A 21,740-nucleotide genomic window follows, 5' to 3' on the forward strand; every position below is an offset into this window, starting at 1 on the left:
TGTGTAGGCAAAGTGGATGTCAATGGAATGATGTGGAGAAAAAAATAGCATGTGAAAAGTAATGGTTTGATAGCTACTACAGGTAATTTTATATATTAGCGTCCAAAATTTTTTACACTCTTAAATCTTTCATTTCATATTTCCTTAAGCTTTTTTCAATCATGTATATTGTATATTGTATAAACTCACAAAGAGGCAAAAGGAATGTGAGATTTCAAATTTCCTTATTTAAATCAACTTGAATTAGTCTATGGAAGGGATAGAGCTACTGACGCTGTTATTCAAGGGTATGTAGATGCTATTTGCAAATTGGAAGTTGATCAAAATTATGAAAGTGGAGGTGAAAATCTAGGTGCATTCTACCATTCTTCAAATGAGTATGAAGAAGATAATAATGTGTATTTTAAATCAGAATCAACCTTAACTACTTCACACAACACCGATGTGACAAAGCCAGTTACAAAACGAAAACAACCATTAACAGCTGGATATAAAGTTGCAAAGGAAAAAAAAATCAACAACAATACACTTGGATATTGGGACACAACTACAAGACATGAACAGTGGATTTCACGCTTTTATGGATGGTTTAATGCAAATTTTGCAACCATTGCAAATATCATGGTAGAAGAGATTTGTGGGAAAAAATGGCTTTAGAAAAAAATGAAAGATGTGATTGTTGAGCTAATAAACCTTAGCCTTCGTAGTGGTAATATATTCAAAGTAGCTAATATATTCACTGTAGATAAGGACAAGATTAATGTGTTATTCAATCTTCCTTCGGAGTTGCAAAGGAACTACATGTTTAGTCTACTCGTACCCTTTCTAAATATATAGATAATAATGTTGGATTTTATGGAAATTACTTTGACGATGTTGAGTTTTGAGATGATTTTATTGGATTTTGTGGAAACTATCTTAGGGATATCTATTATGCTAGATTTTGTGATAGTTATTATATTGGATTTTATGATAGCAGTACTGTTTTGTGATGGCTATTAAAGAATTATCATTATATAGTTGATGTCTTTTGCTTGAGAAAGTAAAACGGTTGGTTGCTTATACCTCATTTAATTTGTGATTTGAAGAATGTTGAGCATTTTGTCATTTAATTACATTCATTTGGGCATAAAATTATGATTGCTTATAGAAGTAAACCACTTTTGAAATAACAATTATTTTAAGAAAATGTGATTTGATTACATGCCTATGAATGCAAATATCCATATTGCTTGCTAATTTTGATACACTACAAAATTGTTTCACTATGGCTGTATATAGGTGTATAAGAAACCGCTGTAAATAAATTGACAAAAAACTGCTCTATCTCATGCTGATAATAATTCTCAACATAATGGCCGTTCGCATTAGAGAAAGTATTTAAGGGCAATCATATATTTACTGTGCTGTCATTTCAAATGGTAAGTTAATAATACTAAGCAATGGTATTAACGCAATTATGGTCTATATAAATTTTAAAGGGATCTCTAGTTATTAAGAATAGTAAATAATAACTCCAGTGTATTTTAAAGGCAAATAAAATAATTATCTTATAGAAATATTATGATTTATTTTAAGGATAAATATGATATTTATTATATTTATATTTTTAAATCTTTGGCAAATTAAATGATGATATTAAAATCATATTTAATCAGAATTTATAAATAAAATAATAATATTAAAATAATTAAATCTATTCTCATTTCCATTTAAATCTACTATCAAATCTACTTCTATTTTTATTTTTAGTTCTGCGCCAAACCAAACGCTTCTTCGTTTTTTTTTTTTTGTTAATGACGAATTGCCGGCGGTGCTTGATCCAGACATCGACCGCCACTTTGACGCTGCAAGATCTCAATCCCTCGTTATTTCCGCCAGAAACGCACTCAATCCACGGAATAATACGTGGCCTATTTAGCTGCGTAACGCACGCCAACCTCCCGCTTTATTTTGGTAATAACCCGCAAATCGAACCGAACATTTACCCACCCCTCCACCCACCCACCGCATCATTTGAAATCAGCACTACTGTTATCCCGTGGGCCCCTTTCAAATCCCAGTAACCTACTCGGGTACAGCAACCCTGTATTTCCATTCTATTTCATTCATGACGTACGCACTTCCCACTAGTGTCTTTCACGATTGAGCACACGACCTAACACACGACCAAGGTTCAGCGACCGTTCGTAAGCCAAATCGCGACGGACGTCGTTTCTGGTATTGCGCTTTGTTTTTTCATTCTTTTTTCTCTTCTCTCTCTTATTCCGAAGCCAATGCGCCTCCCCCCGCTACACGAGAACCGATCGTCGCCTCCTCCTCCTCCGCCTCCCAAAAATCAAAATAAAACAGAAAAATTAATAAATAATAAAAAAACTCGGCAAAGGAGCATGACGATGATGGCGGTGAAGGGACGAACCCTAAACAGAAGTCAGAAGAGAAGAGCTTGATCTCCGTCGACCACCGCTGACGTTGATCATGAAGAGGAGGACCTCCCTCGGCCTCGTCGCCCTGTTCACCGCCCTCGCCCTCGTCGTCACCATCAATCTCGAATTCGAGCGCATCAAGGTATGACTTGCACTCCCCATTGCTTTGCTCCTTCCTCCCTTGCTCATGTCGGTGGCGCCGTTTCTTTCTCTTCTCTTCACTTCTCAGGTGGATGCGCAGCGTGCCCAGCCTGTCGTGGCCTCCAAGGTATGAACGTCATGCGCTTTCTTTTGTTTCGTGTGTTTTGGCGTTTCAGCATCTTGATGGTGTTGGTATGGGTGGCAGGGTTCGTGGAGGAGCGTGCTCCAGGGCTTGCCCCACGGCATCGTCGAATCCTCCTCTGATTTGGAGTTCAAATCTCTGTGGCAGAGTTCCTCTTCTGGTTCTAGAGTAATTTCACTGTATCTCTTTTATGGCTGTTAGAGTTTTTTTTTTTTTTAGATCTGATTCTTTACCTCTTTTCTTTATTTTTCATATTAAAGAACCTTCCATTAATTCTACGAACAGTTCTATGGCCAGTAGGCGGTTATGAGATTTTGGTTGCACTCAGTTGAGTTTGTCTTGTATTGATGGGGACACACAATGAATGATCTATATTTGTAAGAGTTGCTGTGCCTCATACTAAGCAGGACTGCCAGCATGAGCATATGAACAATTTATAGTGAAACAATCGGGACATGCGCTTCCCTGTTTGGTTGCGACACGTGACTTTGTAATTTTGGTCCATATTTGCCTCTAGTACCGTCCATGAGTTATGGATCTGTAAAAATTACTAACCACTACCTCTGTTTCTACCATGTAAACTGTTCATAATCCATCTTCTGTTTAGTTGGCTCTTGCAAATATGTTAATTGACACATTGACTTTCCTATTAAAGATATTTTGATATTTGTGCATGGGAATACTGTTTCTAAGCCAATTTTATCAGCAGATTACTGTGATTTAGTCTCTTTTACGCTGACATCCCTGTTGGCTTCTAGATATGCCTAGCTTATATGATAACTAGAAGCAACTATACTTTATATTTTAATCATGAATATGTTATTATTTAAATGAAGATTATTGTTCTTCATGTTACTCATTTCAGTGATGTTATTTTTCTTTCAAATACTTTCATTTTCTTATACTTACTATTTTAACCAAGTGGATTGCATTAGATAGCAGTGGAGAACACTAATCACAGCTATTCAACACTCTTGGCAATGGCTGTTGGGATTTCACAGAAAAAAAATGTGGATGCCACTGTTCGTAGAGTAAGCATCCAATGCAGAACATTTTTGCTTAATCTAAAAGAGGGATGTAATAGAATGCTTTGTTTCTTGATTGATACAACTCTAGTATTATTTTTGAATGTTTTATTTCTCAGTTTTTACTAGGAAATTGCTCCATAATACTCTTCCACTATGATGGAAATACGGATGGTTGGTGTGATCTTGAGTGGAATGACAAAGCATTACACATAGTTGCTCGTAACCAGACAAAATGGTATGAATTGTTCTTTTTTTTTCCTTTTTATGAAAAATGCAACTAAGAAACAATGGCTTTTGTGTGTTGTGTAGTTTCTCCGAAACATAGTTCCTCTCTAATTTGTAGTTTCTTTTCTTTGCCATGTTTATTTTAGGAAAAATTACTTTTTTCCCCTAAATGATGGGATTCGTACCAATTTTGTTAGCAACTTTGAGTTGTATTAATACCAAAGTTTAAAAGTATCATTCCATGCTGGGGTATTTGCCCTTTATTGAAGTAATACGGTTTCAACACTATGTTGTGTAGATGCTAGGTATACTTTGGTACACATTGAAGTGTACAAAAGAGTGCCGAGGTGAATTTAAGTTGGTATACTCACTTGATCATTTTTCACATATATTTTCTACTTCTTATAAATTTATATCAATTAGCTAGTTGAATTAATAATGATTTATGTTTATTTTTTATTTTTACTTCAATGCATATCAAAATGGATATAATCTTATGATCTTCTTCTACATATCTTATTTATTATTAAGAATAACACTATATAAATTAGTTAATTGAATTAAAATTTTAGGGAAATAAGCTATCAACAATAAGAAATGTTACTTGAATTTATCTTGATGTCTGTTAAAGCAGGATACTCATTGGCATGAATGACACCAATGACATGAGAGATTTCCTGATCTGACTAGTATCAAGGTGTGATAATTTGTAGAGTATGAGTGTTGTTCTCTTTGTCACAAGATTTCAAATAATATCACTTATACATTTGTTACAATTTTAATTTTTGCAACGTTTTGGAATCCCACTGGATTAATTAGAGAAAAATTTGACAGTAGGATAAAATTGTTACAATTGTATGAAATTATTGCAACTTAAAGTTGATGATAAAATTGTTACCACAGCTAATTAATTTGCTATTTTTTTTTCCTAGTTTTATATTGTAATGCCCTCATTGTTATTGTTACACTGAAGAAAGAGGATGTCTGTTTCCTCCTATGCAATATAATTTAATTTATCTTTGGTGCTCAACCTGCACATCAACTTAATATACAGACTTCTTCTCAGTTTTTGTTCGTAAATGATGATTTCCTGTGAGACTCACTGAACAACAGGTCCTAAGAACATTTATATTATTTCCCTTTGTATATGCAGGTGGTTTGCCAAGAGGTTTCTTCATCCAGATGTTGTATCTGTCTATGACTACATCTTTTTATGGGATGAAGACCTAGGAGTGGATAATTTCCACCTTGATAGGTAAATTAAGCTCCATATTTCTTGATGGAATTAAAGCAGGATTTAAGTTTTTCAGTTTGTTAGATTATTCTAAACATTAAAGTTTTGGTATTCACGAGATGATTTTTTGTTCTAGCCATCGGTCCAACCTTGTATTACCATTCTGATAGCTTGAACCTCAGAAAAATGAATGAACTACACTTGAATAGGGTTGTATATTAATACCACTGGCAACCAAGTTGTCAAAGGCAAACTAAGGCATACTCCCACTGATGCCAAGCGATCTCACCGCAAAGTTAAATTTTCTAAAAGGAAAAAAAAATTCAATCAAACAGTAGCTAATAGGATATGCAATAGGTGGAAAAGTGGATTAGGTTATTCGAGATGCTAGAGAATTCTCTCTAGCTGACTTTTCTTTATGGTGGTTCTTGATCTCGCATTGCAGATAACTACTTGAAAATGAAGTTGCATGCATATAATCTAAGATTATAGTTCAAGTAGAATTTGACAATTCGTAGAAGAATACAGTAGACTGACTATTGATCGTTTGTTGGCTTTTTAATGTATATCTACTATTTGTTGTCAGCTTTTAGATTCTTCTGTTTCTGGTGTATTTTGAAACCTAAGAAACGCTGATTGCTACTCCTATTCAAATTTTCTTCTACATGTTTTTTCCTTGCAGAAGACAATGCATTTACTTATCCTCTTCATTGCTTATGCAGGTACTTGCATTTAATGTCTTCTGAAGGTCTGGAAATATCTCAACCAGCTTTGGATCCTCGTCGCTCGGTTGATATACACCACCGGATTACAGTCCGAAATAGAATGACAAAGGTTCACAGGTTATTTATACAGTGATCTACCTTATTTTTTTAAGAGACTTCATTGTTGTGGTTGCAGTATCATTTTTTTTTTCCCTTTTTGCATAGACGGGTTTACGACCATCGTGGAAGTCTAAAGTGCTCTGATGAAAGCCAGGGACCTCCATGCACCGGGTAATCTATGTGTCATGGGCATCATAATGTTTGTTACATACTCAAAATCTGAACTCATCAACTGCAGCTTTGTGTTGTACCTTTTCCTAGTTCCTTTAGATTCCATTCTGGTGATGAAGTTTGCTGCATTCCATATTTCTTTTTCAAAAACTCAAAGAGGTTCTCATATTTAACATACAAGCATTTTCTCTTACTGAAATTGTGGTGTGGTTCTTATTTTCCTCATGCCTTTGATTCTAGGGAGATGAAGTTGCTGCAATAAGTAATGAACATAATCTCCTCATATATCATTTCAATCTCCCAAAATGAATACTTGTTACATGTTATGCTAACAAGTAACAATAAGAAAGATAGTGCTTTGGTTAGAATTAGAATAAAGTGGTTGGTACCTTGTGTTTTTTAAAGTTAAGGTTGATTTTTTCATAGTGAGAAAGATATATGTGTTGTCAACTTTCTTTGCAATAAGATAAAGTTTAAATTAAACTCAACTTAGAATAATAGAATTTTAATGTCGAGCAACTTGACTAAAGGATAATTTCAGCTATCTAAAAGATATATTAACTTTGTTTCAAGAAGGCTTGGTATCATTTGTGTGCATTTGTATTTAGGATTCTATATGCACTGACATGGTAACATTGATATTGCTGTGTGTTACAAACTTTGTTATCCGTGATTCCCTTGGTTATAAAGATATAGCCATTTTGCAATGAGGAATCCTGCACAAATGTGAACTTGAGTGGTTGTCTTTGATGGAGATTTCCAATTAAGGTGATTAGTTTATGCATTTAATTGTATCATATTATATGTGATGCTTCTTGAAAAATATTGAAATTATATGAATCAAGAAACTAACTTGCATTATTGTTAATCGAATGATCAAATGTTCTATGCAACAATTTAGGCACCTACCTGTGCCATCCGAAATGAATGATTTTAACTGTTTAGGCACGGGACCGACACCAATACCTTTTTGGCACTAGCAAAGCCATGAGGGGAAGTGGCCTCGCGAAGACATTCGTGAGGTTGCCACAACCTCGCTTAGCCATGGCCTGATTTTTTTTTTTCTTTTTCTTTTAAATTTACTTTTTGAGGTTAGGTTCTTTTCTTTTATTTTATCATTTAGGATATTTATAGGGTTTAGAGTGTTAATTTTTCCCTTTTTCATTATTTTAATTTTTTGAGAATTAATGCTTTTTCCTCCGATAATTTCTATCTCTTTCGTGGTTTTCTTTTGCTCCATCTATTCACAAAATAAAAAACAAGGACTAAGGGTTGTTACATTGATCAAAATCTCTGTATGGATGAAAGTGGAGACAAATTATTAGAAAAAACATCTATAACAATCAAATACTAATAAAAATATGTTTTAATTAATATATTTTATATTTAAAAAAGTATTGATATTGTATTGGCATGACGTGATATGGTATCAAAACAATATCTTCTAGTCATAAATTGAAAATTCAGCACGACTCAACTTTTTTGACCTTGGCTCTATGTAAACCTATACCTATACTTCTGCATTGTCCAACAATGTATTGTGCATGAAAGAATATAATATCCTAAGGATTGTAAGGAATTTCAGGGAGTACCATCACCATGTTAACTGAATCTTAGTATATGAATCATAAGTGATGCGGTAGAAATCCACTGCTAAGGTTGGATGTAGAACTGGCAGATAATGACACAGAGGCTGGGTGATGTAGATGCTATTAAGGCGGAGGGTGTCCCACAAAAGTCGAAGATGCCCTACCTGTGCACATTAGAAAAAGCGTTAGAGGGCTCCAAAGTTGTCCGACAAAACCCCTCCGATGCTTAAGAGGCGGAGGGAGAAGAGAAAAAATACTAGTGTGTGAATTGCGATCATGTTTTCCTGTAAATATACATGGGTTTTTATAGGCGGAGGTAGATGAGAGACCATAGCTAGGGATGAGCCATATCTGCTAGGGATCATGTTGCTGTATAGTCTTGGCCTACAATGATTGGAATAGGGGCCATTGTCTAGACAAAATGGAAGGTCATACTAATCATGACCAAAGCACCCTCAAGAACTCAGAGCAGAGTTTGGGGAAATCGGAGAGGAGCTCGACAGAGGAGAAGTTGGAGAGTTTTGAGATCTTGGGGAGTCTCATGCATTTGGAGGGGAGACTCGGGGAGTTCTAAGTAGTCAAAGGAGAGCTCAGGTAGCTTGACAGATGCCATCCACTCGATTCTCAAACATTCCGACTTGCTGACCTGGTCTGTATGGTTGGTCCTTGAACTAGAGATCTTCAGATACATAAACAGTTGACCTAGAATAAAGCCACGTAGGCATGGCTGAGCTGGAGCAAGATCCATATCCAATATCAATAAACCATTTAATTTGCAAGTTAAAACTGTTTTTCCATTCATAACCACTTCCCTTGTTAAATTATCTTTAATTAGAAATAGGAAAACTTTTCTTTTAGAACACTCTTTACATGTGAATGTTCTTGCCTGTAAAAGTCAAGTAAAATACTTTTGGATTACTAACCTATTCCATGCTCCTCTTCTTTTGTAATAATTACTCCCTCTCATATTTATTCTTGGAAATAAGCACCATGATTGCGAATTGCTCTTTTAGGAAGATTGGTAACTTGCCCAGGCGTAGAGAATCTTGGGTTGTTCTCAAGTTGAGTTTGTACTATACTTATTTGGTTATCCTATGCATGTCAGATGGATAGAAGGGATGGCTCCTGTCTTTTCTCGAGCTGCATGGAAATGTGTGTGGCATCTCATTCAGGTAATACATTCACATTTTGATTTGGACTTAGATACTATGGTCATTTTGTTTGCATTATGTCTATAAGACAACTGCCGGCCCCACTTAGTGGGATAAGGCTTGATTGTTGTTGTTATTGTATGTCTAAAAGACAATCCCCGGCTTTTTTTTTTAAAATATATTTTTAACTATATACTAACAAAACTTTTGAGATGTCAGACATAGAAAGTTGTTCAATATAAGTCTGTTTCGACTGTTCTTTATTGAAATTTCAATGGATCCTAGGCATTTATAAGAATACCTCTCCACCAAACATAGCTGGGAATTCCATGTAGTCTTGGTGATTCAAATTCCCTTAATTTGATTACATTTAAAGATGGTCTATCATGTTTTTCAATACCTTTAAAGAAATCACAAAATTATCTAAAATTTTCATTTGAGTGTTATGTGGCCTGCCTAATTTTTCAGCATCCCTTGTCTTTGTAATATGGACCTTTCACATAAAATTTGCCTTATTGACCTATATTGTCTTCTTTATGGTCATCCACGCCAGGAGATTTTTGAATACTTCCGTAATCAATATTATCAAGAAAAATATCTTTTTTAAAACAAAATACTAATTGAAAGGTTGATTTTCCTCTTGAATCTATTGTTGATTTTTTGCTGTGTTGAAAATAATGTAATGGAAAAAAGATTAGTAGAAAGGTTAATTGAGTTGTTAATTGTCTTATTAGATGTGGTCCTACCTCTGTGCTATTTTTATACTTTTTTTCCCAATTATTTGGCATCATGGTTGATACTTGAAGACAAGTCACTTCTAAGATCTGTAGCATGTATTGAAGTATTATTTGTTCTGACAGAATGATTTGGTACATGGGTGGGGTTTGGACATGAAGCTGGGTTATTGTGCTCAGGTAAATGAACAGAGAGTGGTTTCTTCTTTACTTCACTAGTTGACTAATCATTTCATACTTCATTTTCTTTAATGTATGAACAAGTTAGTTCCTTAATTATTTACGGATCTGTTTGTTTGAATAAATTAACTACTCAACCTGTATTCTTTCATTTTGATGCAGAACTATGAGATGGAGTTTACTGAGGTTCTGACTCTAAAATGATCTTAGTTGATTTGATTTATGAATTTCAGGGTGACCGAACCAAGAAAGTTGGGGTAATTGACACCGAGTTCATTGTTCACAAGGGAATTCCCACTTTGGGAGGATCTTCAAAGGTGCTAAGCCTTGCACGACATACTTTCAGTTTTATTTAAAACATATTGGTCAACATACTAACAATTGATTTGTGCAAAAGTTATGTGCCACTCTTTTTAATCATTGTGCTTGAAATATTTATATTATCTACTTATGGATCCTCAAATTTATGTTAAGTTGCTGCATATAGCTAAAGGTTGAACTCCCACTTTTATTATTAATCAGCTGAGCTCGCATTCTTATTTCACCACCAGTTTGCTCAGGCATATGGATCCTTCATGTGAGGAACATTTATTCAAAAACAAAGAAATTTACCACCATGTAGATTCATTTCTTTGCAACTTGGTTAGAGAAGCATTGACTGTATTCAAACCTGCAAATAAGTGTTAGATTAACTAGCTGAGATAGGAGAATTGCCCTATGCCAGTGACAATCAAAGAAACTAAACATCACCATACCCTCTTCAAAACAAATTTAATAATAAAATAAATAAATACCCAACAACAGATAGAAATGCTGAAAATAAAAACACACACAAAGTGGAAGTTATTGAAAGAGGAATCGGAAAAGAAGTCTCTTTGACAAATCAATCTATTCCATGATGAGTGATAACTGAAGTAGATTAGGAATAAAATATTTCTTTAGAGTTGCAAGATGTGATTTTGAGAAATGTGTACAAAACACGCCTGTTCTTCAGATAGATGTACTCTAGATTTAGACAAAGTTTTACTGTATTATTTTTTAAAAGAATATTTGGTGCTATGGAATATGTTGGATCATAAGTTCCTAGATACCACTTGTTGGGTTTGGAAAGCACTACTTGCTAGAGTTCACAACCTCAAATCAAAACTTATAGATCCTAATCTAGTCCTAAAATGTCGAATCATCTCCACAGTAGAGTAGCATAAAAACACAAAAAGAACAAGAACACATCAATGTGGTTAGGCATAAGAGATGAGTACATGAAATACACTTTGTCACCTTCTACAAAAGCCTTCTCAAGCTTCACCAGATCCTTCTCTTAATAGAAAAAAAACCAATGAAAACCTTACCTTTAACACTAAGGAGAAATCAAAAGCTGTCTGTGAAGAAAACCCTAGTTTATACTAGAAATATGGCCTCTCACAACCTCTAAACATCCCAAGACATCTCTTAGGCTTCAAAACGTTGTGTAGAAGCCCTTCTCTTGCTGTCATGACAGAAAACCATGTTTGAAAAACCCCTAATATAAAATTTTTTGCTTGGAGATAGCTGGGTAATTAGGCCTCATTGACTCACAAACTGGGCTATTGTGATATGATGTGCACAAGTGACTAGTGCACTTTCATTCAAATTTGACACTATAATTTTTATTTCCTTCGACCAACATTATCTTTGTTCATCACCTCATGCAGCCTCTCTTGCCTACAAAGGGATTGAATGAGCTGCACAACTATGAATGTCTGCACCAAGTCATCATCTTAGATCTTCTCCCTAATCTTTGTCAGCTCCTTCATTCAGGCATTGGAATATATTCAAATGCTCCATCAAATTTCTATCATATGTATATGTAGTCTTAAGATGGATTCAGATAATAACATTGTTAGGCATGTAATGGTCCTTCAATCTCTGTATGACACCCTGTCCTATAGTCATATAGTCCCACTGGTTACTATTGAACAAAGTTATTGGAAAGACATAATCTGACACTAATTTTTTTTTGCCTTCATTGTCTATTAATCACTCTCTGGTGTTGGCCTTCTCTTTGTCAAGTGTCCCATAAGCTTTGTTGCATTAGCATATTTGATATCCTCAATCACTACAAAGATAAACTGGTCCTCCCATCAAACTTCTGGATAGACAACCATTAGTGTTTATTGAAGTCACTTCCATTTTTGATTATCTGTTTATTTTATGTGTTGACCACTCCTTCCATTCTGAAGTCCTAGATGCATTACTCCAATCTGTCAGCCTCGACTTTAATATTACTTATTGAGGTTCTCACTTATCGGCATTGGAGACCATTCTAGCATGGCCTTTGAGATTAGAAGTTGTTGTCTTAGACGATACACAAACTCAAATCATGTATGTTTTAAAATGCGGAATCACCTCTATTATAATGCTATATGGTATAATGCTTATTTTGAAGGGAAAATTTGGCGTAACAGTAAAGTTATTACTTTGTCACCTAGTGGTCACGAGTTTGAGTCGTGGAATAACCTTTTGCAATGCAAGTAAGTTTGGGTACCTTTCACCAGACTCCGCATTGGCTAAGAGCTTCGTGCACCGGATTACCTTTTATGGTAGAATGCTTATATGGTAGAATAACACAATCACATGAAAAAGACAAATGCAATTTATCATGATCTAATGCAAGCCTACTCTACTCGGGAAAAGATCCATGTCTTTATAAATGTGATAAAATTACAATGGAAACTAGCCAAACACTGCCCCACCTAAGGATTTAAATACCGAGCTATGCTGGCTAGCATGAGTGGATTTTTCCATTCCATCTGGCATCGTCAGGCCGCCTCCGCGAGGTCATAGAGGCAGTCGCGACCTTGCAGTTTTTATTTTTTTTTAATGTTTTTTTTTACTATTTCCTTTTTTCTTTGATTTTAGACCAATTTATTCTTTAAAAGATAATTCCTTTCTCCTGTTAATTTTTTCCCTTCTTACTTTTCTCTACTTTCATTCATTAATTTTTTTCCTTGTTAATGTTTTACCTCTATTAATTTTTTTTCCCTCCATCCATCCATCCACAAAGATGAATAGGGACAAAAATACCTCGTTGATCCTTGTTAATTTTCTCTCCTTTATCTTTTCTAAGGTAAATAGAGGGAAAAAATCACTTTAACTTCTTTAAGAATGACTATCTTTTTCCCCTCTTTATTTATCCACGAGGTAAAAATGGAGAATTTTTTTTTTTAAAGATGTAGGAGACACATTATTAAGAAAGATAAAAGGGTAGCTGGGTGCACGAAGCTTCCGTCAATGCGGGGTTCGGGGAAGGATTTATTGTACGCAACCTTGCTTTACAAAAGACTATTTTTCGAGATTTGAATCCGTGACTTCTATATCACACGACAACAACTTTACTATTATACCAAGGCTCCCCTTCATAGATTATTAAGAAAGATAAAAAATTTAATATAATATACTTCTTAATTTTATAAAATATACTACTAATACCAACAACAACTAAACCTGATCCCACTAGGTGGGGTTGACTATATGGATTCTTTTACACCATTGAATTTTATCTCATATTATATCATCATTTATTAGGGGTGTAATCGAGCCGAGCCGAGTTGAACTCTTGAATGTTTGAGTTTGGCTCGTTTGTAATCGAGCTGAGCTCGAGCTTTATTTAACGAATATATTCATGGCTCATGAGCTTATTTGAGCTTTTATCGAGTCTAAACGAGCTTAATAAATATAAATCATAAATTTAAATATTCATTAAAAACTAAATTATATATTTAGAGAAAATTATAATATTATTATTAAAATTTATAATTTTATTTTAATAAATAAATTTAATATATTTGTCTATATTTTTCATAAGTAGAGTGTAAAACCTATAAATTCAATATCAAAACTATTATTTTTTTTATTTAAAAGTTGCTTAATGAGTTTAACGAACGTGTTCACGAGCTAACGAGCCGAATATTGCGAAGCTTGAGCTTGGTTTGTTTATCTTAACGAGCCTCATTAAATGAGTTCAAACAAGATTTTATCGAATCGAGCTTCGAATAGCTCGCGAGCGGCTTGGTTCATTTACACCCCTATCATTTATATTTAAATAAATTTTATCTTGTTTAATTGTTGCTAACTAATTTTTTTTTGGTGTTTCTCTTCCCTGTTTGATATGCATATTTATCATAGTTTCTCATTATCTAAATAGAGCATTTATTTATCGTCTAAGTACATGCGCGTATTATCTTAAACTTGTCTTTGGAAATTTTCCTCAAGGTGTAACACCAACTTTCTCTCTAATATTCTTATTTTTTATCCTGTCTATCCTCGTATGTACGCACATATAGTTTAACATCATTATCTTTTCAACTCTCATCTTCTACTTGTACTTTAGTCATAATTCAATATTCAACTCCATAAAACATAGCATGTCTAATCGTCGTTTTGTAAAACTTTCCTTCAAGTACTTTATGATTAAAAAAAAAAACTTAACGCTGTCCTATATTTTAATCATCTGCTTGTATTCTATATAATACATGTTTCTCAATCCCTTTATCCTTTCGCAAAATTAATCATAAATACTTAAAACTCTCATTTACAGACAATTCATCATTTTCTATCTTAACAATTATCTCATTATATCTAATATTGTTAAACTTAATTTCTATATATTCTGTTTTTATTCTGCTAAGTCTAAAACTTTTTACTTCTAGTTTTTTCATTAAGGTTCAAGTTTAACATTTACTCCTTCGTGTATCTGGTAAAATAATATCATCTGCAAATAACATGCACCATGGTACCGTGTCTTAGATGTGTATAGGGAGTTTGTCCATGATCAGTTTAAAAAGGTAAGGATTTAGAGTTGATCCTTAATGTAATCATATCTTTATAGGGAAATATTTCAGTTAATACACTTTAAGTCTTCGTTCTTTTCATTATATCCTTATATATATTCTTAATTAGTTCAATATACGTTATGCTAACACTTTCTTTTCTAGAATACTTTATATAATTTTATTATAAACTTTTTCTAAGTTGACGAATACTAAGTCTTGCTTTTATTCCCGATAGTTTTCAATTAATTGCCTAAGAAGATGTATAACTTCTATTGTCGACCTTCCAAATAGGAATTTAAATTAATTTTAGGTCACCGTGATCTTCTATCTTAATCTTTTTTCTATTACTCTTTTCAAAAGTTTCATAATATGACTTATTAGTTTAATAACCTTATAGTTTGTACAATTTTGTACATCTCCTTTCTTTTTATATAAGAGAACTACAGTACTTACTTCCCATTCATCAAACATTTTTTTCATTTTCAATATTAGGTTGAATAATTTTATAAGTCATTTAATACCTTATTTCTCTAGACACTTTCATACCTCTATTGATTTAAAACTTGTTCTATTTCTAAAGTTATAATTTTATAATAAAAATATAAATTTTTATACTCATTTGACCTACTTGAATTACCTAAATTAAGTTGATTACTTAAACCTTCATTAAAAAGTTGATGAAAATATATCTTTATTGTTCTTGTATCCCCTCATTAGTTAATAATATTCTATTATATTTATCTTTAATACATCTTATTTGGATAAGATCTCTTATTTTCCTCTTTTTTAGCTATTCTGTTGATGTGTGTCATACTGCAAGTTCATGGTGTCGTCAAGTAATACAAATTATTGTTCGGGACTACGTGTTGAGTACCAAAATGCATGTGAAACAAATTATCTAGATAATCAGAAATTGAATGCGTTGTAGCGAAGAACCGAAAGTGATCGAAAACGGTTGAGAAAAAATATTTAGGAAGACAATTCTAGAGCTTTAGTTTCACTATGATGAATGTCGACGAATGTAAGTCCTCTTATCTCAACGTATGATTATGAAGGGATTTGTCCTAGGGTAATTGATGTGTCTATGAGGTAAAGAAAAGAACGAAGACACCAATGTGTCCTCCCTAATCGCAACTCATAAAGTGGATTAGGTAGACCCTTTAAGCAATGTGACAAATCGTGAGAGAAAATTACTTTCGAGGTAGTCGTGCTAGAGATCGCTTTTAGGGAATATTCCTATCACTAGAGCCCCACGAACTTCTAGACGCTACCTTATTTCGTGAGACCCTTATCAACCTTCTTCCGTCACTACGGTGATCTGGGCTTGATACTGTCCGTTACACGGGATGCCTACCTAATACTCGTAGATGAGCTCTCAAGTTGGTTTTAGAGGTCGGAGATTAGGATTCGTTGATAAGTACGCCCCCCTCTCTATTGATTCTATCGTATATTTATATGCAATGCCAACAACTTGGTTCACCTCTTGGTCTAAGTTACTATCTAGTCGAATCCAACAACAAATGATGGATAGAGTGAAACGAACTAAAACCAATCAATAAACACATGGGTCATCGACAAAATGAGGATCAATACATTAAACTCATCCATCAAATCATCAAGTTACTCTCAAGTTACTCCCTAATCCTAAAAGAGAGAGACTACTCCGTGATGGAGTTACCAAACGAAGACATAAGAGTTAGTTTACAAAAGAACAGAAAGTCGTCTTCAGTTGAACTCCAATCGCTCTGGGCGGCAGCAAAATCTCCACTCCTTATACGACGGCTCTCCCAGCTTGGGTTTGTGTCACAAACCCTCATGTTGTTTCTAAGAAAGGAGGAACCACGGTAATCTTCGTGTTCCTCAATGATGGACGAAGTGCGGGTTCCCTTATTCACAGTATCTCCCTTATTGTTTTCCTTTTGGCCGTCCAATGTTTTACTGCTCCTTAAGGTAAGGGTGTTGCAATGTTCTACTGGGTTCATCTATGCTTGTTTTGATATTATCTTTGGGGCTTTTGAAGAGGTGCTTGTGATTTGCGCAAATTAAGTTTCCAAAAATTTAGTATGAATCCACAAATCGTTTATCTTACTATTCATGTGTTTGAGGACTCTCCATGTGTCTAGGTGCATTTGCTTGAATTTCTCGTTTTACTTAATTTGAGTTGTGACGAAGTTCTCCACTAATATCTTCGAGTCGGACTTCTGTGGTTGCTGGAATCCAGGCGGGGATCAGTAATTTCCTTGTTCATTGTTCTCTTGATTGTTTCTATAGGAGAAGTTAGTATGATTTCTCCAACCAGGGTGGTAGGTGTTGGAGTATGGATTGTTCATCCTTTGGTTATATAGCTATTGATTGCGTCCACATGCTCCATCTAAATTCTCCATGAAGGTGCGATCCCCACTTGACAGTTCACGGCCATGTGCCCTGCTGTGCCACAAATCTCAGCAATGTTTACGTCATTAACAGTAAGAAAATCTAACATTTTCAAGAGAGTATCCATCTTTGTAGAAATTAGGTCAAGAGCACTAACCCCGTACTTGTACTCTATTGGATTACCTCTTTCGATGATCCATTGATGACGATTCATTGTTACATTCTCGATGATGTCGTAGGCCTCGTCAAGTGTCTTGTTGCCCCAGTAGCTGAGTCTAATGAAACCCTGACAGAATAGGTTATTCTATTATAAAACGTGTGTATCATTAACCATTTCTCTAGTCCGTGGTGAGGGTACCGTTGTGTTGTAGGAGTCCCTTGAATCTGTCCCATGTCTCGAACAAAAACTATCTGTCCTGTGCAAAACTTGTGATCAGGTTCCTAAGGTGTGCGATCTTGCTGGGAGGGAAGAACTTGTCGAGAAAACGCTGCTCCATCTGCTCTCATGTTGTAATGCTCCCTGTGGGCATGAAATGTAGCCATGCCCTCGTCTTGTCTTTCAGTGTGAATGGGAACAATTGCAATTCGGTGCTGTCTGCAGAAGCTCCATTAGATTTAAAAGTCATAAAATTCTAGAAATACCTGAAGATGCAGATTCCGATTATTAGTGGGCAAGCCTCCAAATTGATGTTGTTGGACCATGTTTATCAGTGAAGGCTTTAGTTCGAAGTTATTTGCTTCTATTGGTGGCTACTTGATGTTGGACCTCAATCCTCTCCCATTAGGTGCAACATAGTCCTTTAGAGGTAGGTTGTTGTTGGTGATCATGATCGGTGTCGGTTGTGCCTCCAACTGTTTCTGCAGGTTCCTTCTAGTGCGGTAAATCCTCTCTATCTCAGGGTCTAGATCAAGAACGACATTTGATCTAGCAGATTTTCACATAAAAGAGATCGCCCACATGTAAAAGGAAGAAACAGAAAATCACAGTAAACATAGTAAAAGAAGAGAAGAAAAGATCGAGATTAATGAAGTTGCGAATAAGATTCGATATCAACAAAGGCTCAATCTCGGTAATGATGCCAAAAACTTGATGCGTGTTATACCACAGGTGCACGGTGTCGTCAAGTAATAAAAATTATCGTCCACTGGGACTGGGTGTTGAGTAACACAATGCTCGTGAAACATATTATCTAGAGAATCAAAAATTGAATGCGTTGTGGCAAAAAACCAAAAGTGATTGAGAGAAACGGTTGAGAAAACTGTTTAGGAAGGCAATTCTAGGTTTTTGGTTTCACTATGATGAATGTCGGTGAATATAAGTCCTCTTATCTCAACGTATGATTATGAAGGGATTCATCCTAGGATAATTGATGTGCCTATTAGGTAAAGAAAAGAACGAAGACATCGATGTGTCCTTCCTAAGCGCAACTCAGAAAATGGATTATGGTAGACCCTTTAAGCTCTGACAAATCGTGAAAGTCTCAAGAGAGAATCACTTTCGAGATAGTCTTGCTAGAGATAACTTTTAGGGAATACTTGAATCATTAGAGCTACACAAACTTCTAGATGCTACCCTACTTTGTGATACTCAATCTACTTTCGTAGGCAACCCTTACCGACCTTCTTCTATCACTCCGGAGATCCAGACTTGATCTCGTACCTACTACTCGTAAACGAGCTCTCAAGTTGGTTTTAGAGGTGGAAATTAGGGTTCACTAATAAGTATGACCCCCTCTTTCTATTGATCCGATCGTATGTTTGTATGCAATGATAACAGCTTGGGTTCACCTCTAGGCCTATTCTGGCGAGGTTACTATCCAGTTGAATCCATCAACAAACGATGGATGGAGTGAAACGACCGAAAACCAATCGATAAACACGTCATAGACAAAATGAGGATCAATGCATTAAACTCATCCAACAAATCATCAAGTGACTCTCTAATCCTAAAATTAGGGAGACTACTCCATGATGGAGTTACAAAATGAAGACATAAGAGTCGAGTTTAGAAAAGAGCAAAAAGTCATCTTCGGTTAAACTCCAATTACTCTGGGTGGTGACGAAGTCTCCACTCCTTGTACGACAACTCTCCCAACTTGGGTTTCTGTCACAAACCGTCGTGTCTTCGATAATCCTTTGGCTGGAGGCCTTGGGTTCCTTTTATAGATTTTGAAGGTGATTCAGTCTTTAACGAAGTCCAAACATTTAGGGCAAATTCGAGTCGGTGGGCCATGACTGTGTTAGAGTGGTCGTGTTGGCTCCTAAACCTAACTCCAAGAAAGCAGCGGTTAGCACGGTCGTGCTTGGTGGCATGGTATGCTCGTGTTGGGTGGCACGACTTGCCCGTGTCAGCCCCTGGACACTCCACTTTCGTTTCGTTTTCGTGCCTTGCCTCTATGTATGGTGCTCGGCCGTGGTATGGACCATGGGTAACCTGTGCTAGATGTTGGACCGAGACTTTTCGTCTTCGAATGCGTCCAACAACCAAGATCTTTGTGCCCTGTCAACAATAAACACAAAAGAGCAATCTCTCGAACTAAAGTGATAAAAATGGATGAATACGCTAGAACTATATGCAAATATGCTCGTGAAATGTCTAAAATAGATGCCAAACAACCTTAGCGGAATTATTGCCCAGGATATCATAACCTTAGACTTCTCTGTCAATATTGATGTATAAAATAATGCAAGCCTCACATTTAGCACTTCTGAGATATCGAAAGATCTTCTTAAGCAGAAAACCTTCTTTCCACATGAAATATGGTTTATCACAACCTCATCTAGAACATTGCTACTGAAGAAAAATTACACCGATTCCTTTTCTAGCCGTCACCACCCGAAATCATGTTGGGAAAAACTTAGAATAGGATTTTTCTGCAATTGGTTCATAGCTATTCTAATTGGGCCCACAACCCACAGATTGGCCTACTGTGATGTGATGCTACATAATCCAGAAACCAACAAAATTTTCTTCATCTCTAATTCGAAGATACATTGTACATATAAGGACGCATCTAGAGAATGAAGAAATATGAGAGATCAAACAAGTGCAAAAGTAATTACCTTTTTTTACTGTAAAGGTCCCTAGAGCTAGAATATTTCTCATAATTTCTTGCAACCATACAGAAGCTTGGTCACTCAAGATGGAAAATAGTTAAATATGAACATTCTGAATGATTGCTGATAATTCGGTGAGCTTACTAGTTTAAAAAGGAGAATGCGCCAAGCTATTCTGGTCATGCTTACCTGCTGAAAGATCGAGTAAGACATTGCTTGTCAAAGTAATAGTTTTTTTTTTACGTAAATTGAATAAAGAAACTATAGAAAATCTTATCTTTCCATACCATCTAGAATGTTTTGCTAAAGTTCAATTTTGAAAATTGAAACCTAGATATTTTATTTTCATGCAATATGTCAATTTATGGAAGTCACTGATCCTCCCTTCTTTCCAGGTGAAAAACCCAAGATCCTTGGACTTACGAACCCATGTAAGAATTCTTCTGGTTGTCATGAGCTAGAATACTGGATGTTAATTTCTTCTCCAAGTGAATTGTGGAAATTACTAGTGATGTAGCCTTGCTTAGAAAAGTTCTATAATGGAACCAACTCCACATAATCAGACTAAATAATCTTGCCTGACATTTTCTTGCTATTGTTGCGAAAATTGCAGATCAGAAGGCAGTCAACATCTGAGCTTGAAACCTTCAAGGCACGCTGGAATAAAGCTGTCAAGGAAGATCGAGAATGGGAACATCGCGTACGAAATTTAACAAAAAGGAAAAAATGATAAGTGGATTTCTCACCTCCATTCAAGGCCTCAAGTTTAAAGAGTCGCCATTATTTCTCTATAATGCGCGAGGGTAATTTCATTAGGCGAGTATACAAACAGTTACAATAGCTCCGCCCCTAGTCAGTTATCAGCCAGTTCTTCTGTTACACAACGATGCAGATTTTGTTTTTTCCAGAGTTGATTACATAGAAGAACATATAGAAGAGGTTGCGTAACATTGACTGAGTGGAGGCACAGATGTCTAGCAAAGCAAGAAATTCACACTAATTCTTTATTGATAGTTTTAGTTTCTTCTAATGCTATATAACATAGTTAAGAAGTGAAAGGAAATATGAGATGCTGCTGTTGTTGTCCCATTAATCGACTTCCATTGTATTTACCTTCATTATACCATGTACCTTTTACCTTTTACATAACCGTGTAGAATTCTATCTGATTTTGAGCTGCTGTAGACAGTCGTATAATTCAAACAGTATATTTCTTTCCCTGAGAAATGGGCTTGGAAGGTTGACAGTTTGGATGAGTTTCTACGAGTGTTTTTTTGATTTATTATGATGATTTGTGAGAAATTTTTTAAGATCGGATTGGTCACTTCTAGTATTAATTGGTTCGAAACTTTGGATACTTAGCATCAACTTAAAAAAATAGTATATATATTTTTTAAAATTTCATTCCTTCATCTTGATCCGTTTACTGGACATTCATCTGTAAAATTTATGCTATTTATCATGCATTAACATCCGAATAGGCGTTGAAGGTTCCTTAGATATAATATTTTTACATTTAAGTATTTTTAGATATTATAATTTTGTGAAAAATTAAATTTTACCTCTGAAAGTTGAGAAAAGTTTTTCATTTTACTTATAGTTTAATAAATTATATATTACCATCTAGAATTTTAAAATGGTAATTTATCAAAAA

At 35.1% G+C, this 21,740-nt stretch overlaps 1 protein-coding gene across 3 annotated transcripts; it reads left to right on the top strand.

Moving 5' to 3' along the window:
* Positions 1 to 2,258: 2,258 nt before the first annotated feature.
* LOC121969875 lies at positions 2,259 to 21,335 on the top strand. Of its 3 annotated transcripts, XR_006108686.1 has the most exons (14): positions 2,259 to 2,568; positions 2,656 to 2,694; positions 2,773 to 2,877; positions 3,645 to 3,740; positions 3,854 to 3,972; positions 5,116 to 5,217; positions 5,919 to 6,038; positions 6,126 to 6,191; positions 8,886 to 8,952; positions 9,792 to 9,845; positions 10,079 to 10,162; positions 20,156 to 20,290; positions 20,482 to 20,517; positions 20,700 to 20,795. XR_006108686.1 is itself a non-coding variant. In XM_042520168.1 (13 exons), the coding sequence occupies exons 1-13, from the start codon at positions 2,479 to 2,481 to the stop codon at positions 20,814 to 20,816; spliced, it is 1,095 nt and encodes a 364-aa protein (XP_042376102.1). In that variant the 5' UTR covers positions 2,261 to 2,478; the 3' UTR covers positions 20,817 to 21,335. The 3 variants fall into 3 exon arrangements, 2 of the variants coding, with proteins under 2 accessions (XP_042376103.1, XP_042376102.1); XM_042520168.1 differs by lacking the exon at positions 20,156 to 20,290 and having other exon boundaries at positions 2,261 to 2,568; positions 20,700 to 21,335; XM_042520169.1 differs by lacking the exons at positions 20,482 to 20,517; positions 20,700 to 20,795 and having other exon boundaries at positions 20,156 to 20,292.
* The last annotated feature ends 405 nt before the right edge of the window (positions 21,336 to 21,740 follow it).

Source organism: Zingiber officinale, chromosome 4A, assembly GCF_018446385.1.
Source record: "Zingiber officinale cultivar Zhangliang chromosome 4A, Zo_v1.1, whole genome shotgun sequence".
Classification (NCBI taxonomy): domain Eukaryota; kingdom Viridiplantae; phylum Streptophyta; class Magnoliopsida; order Zingiberales; family Zingiberaceae; genus Zingiber; species Zingiber officinale.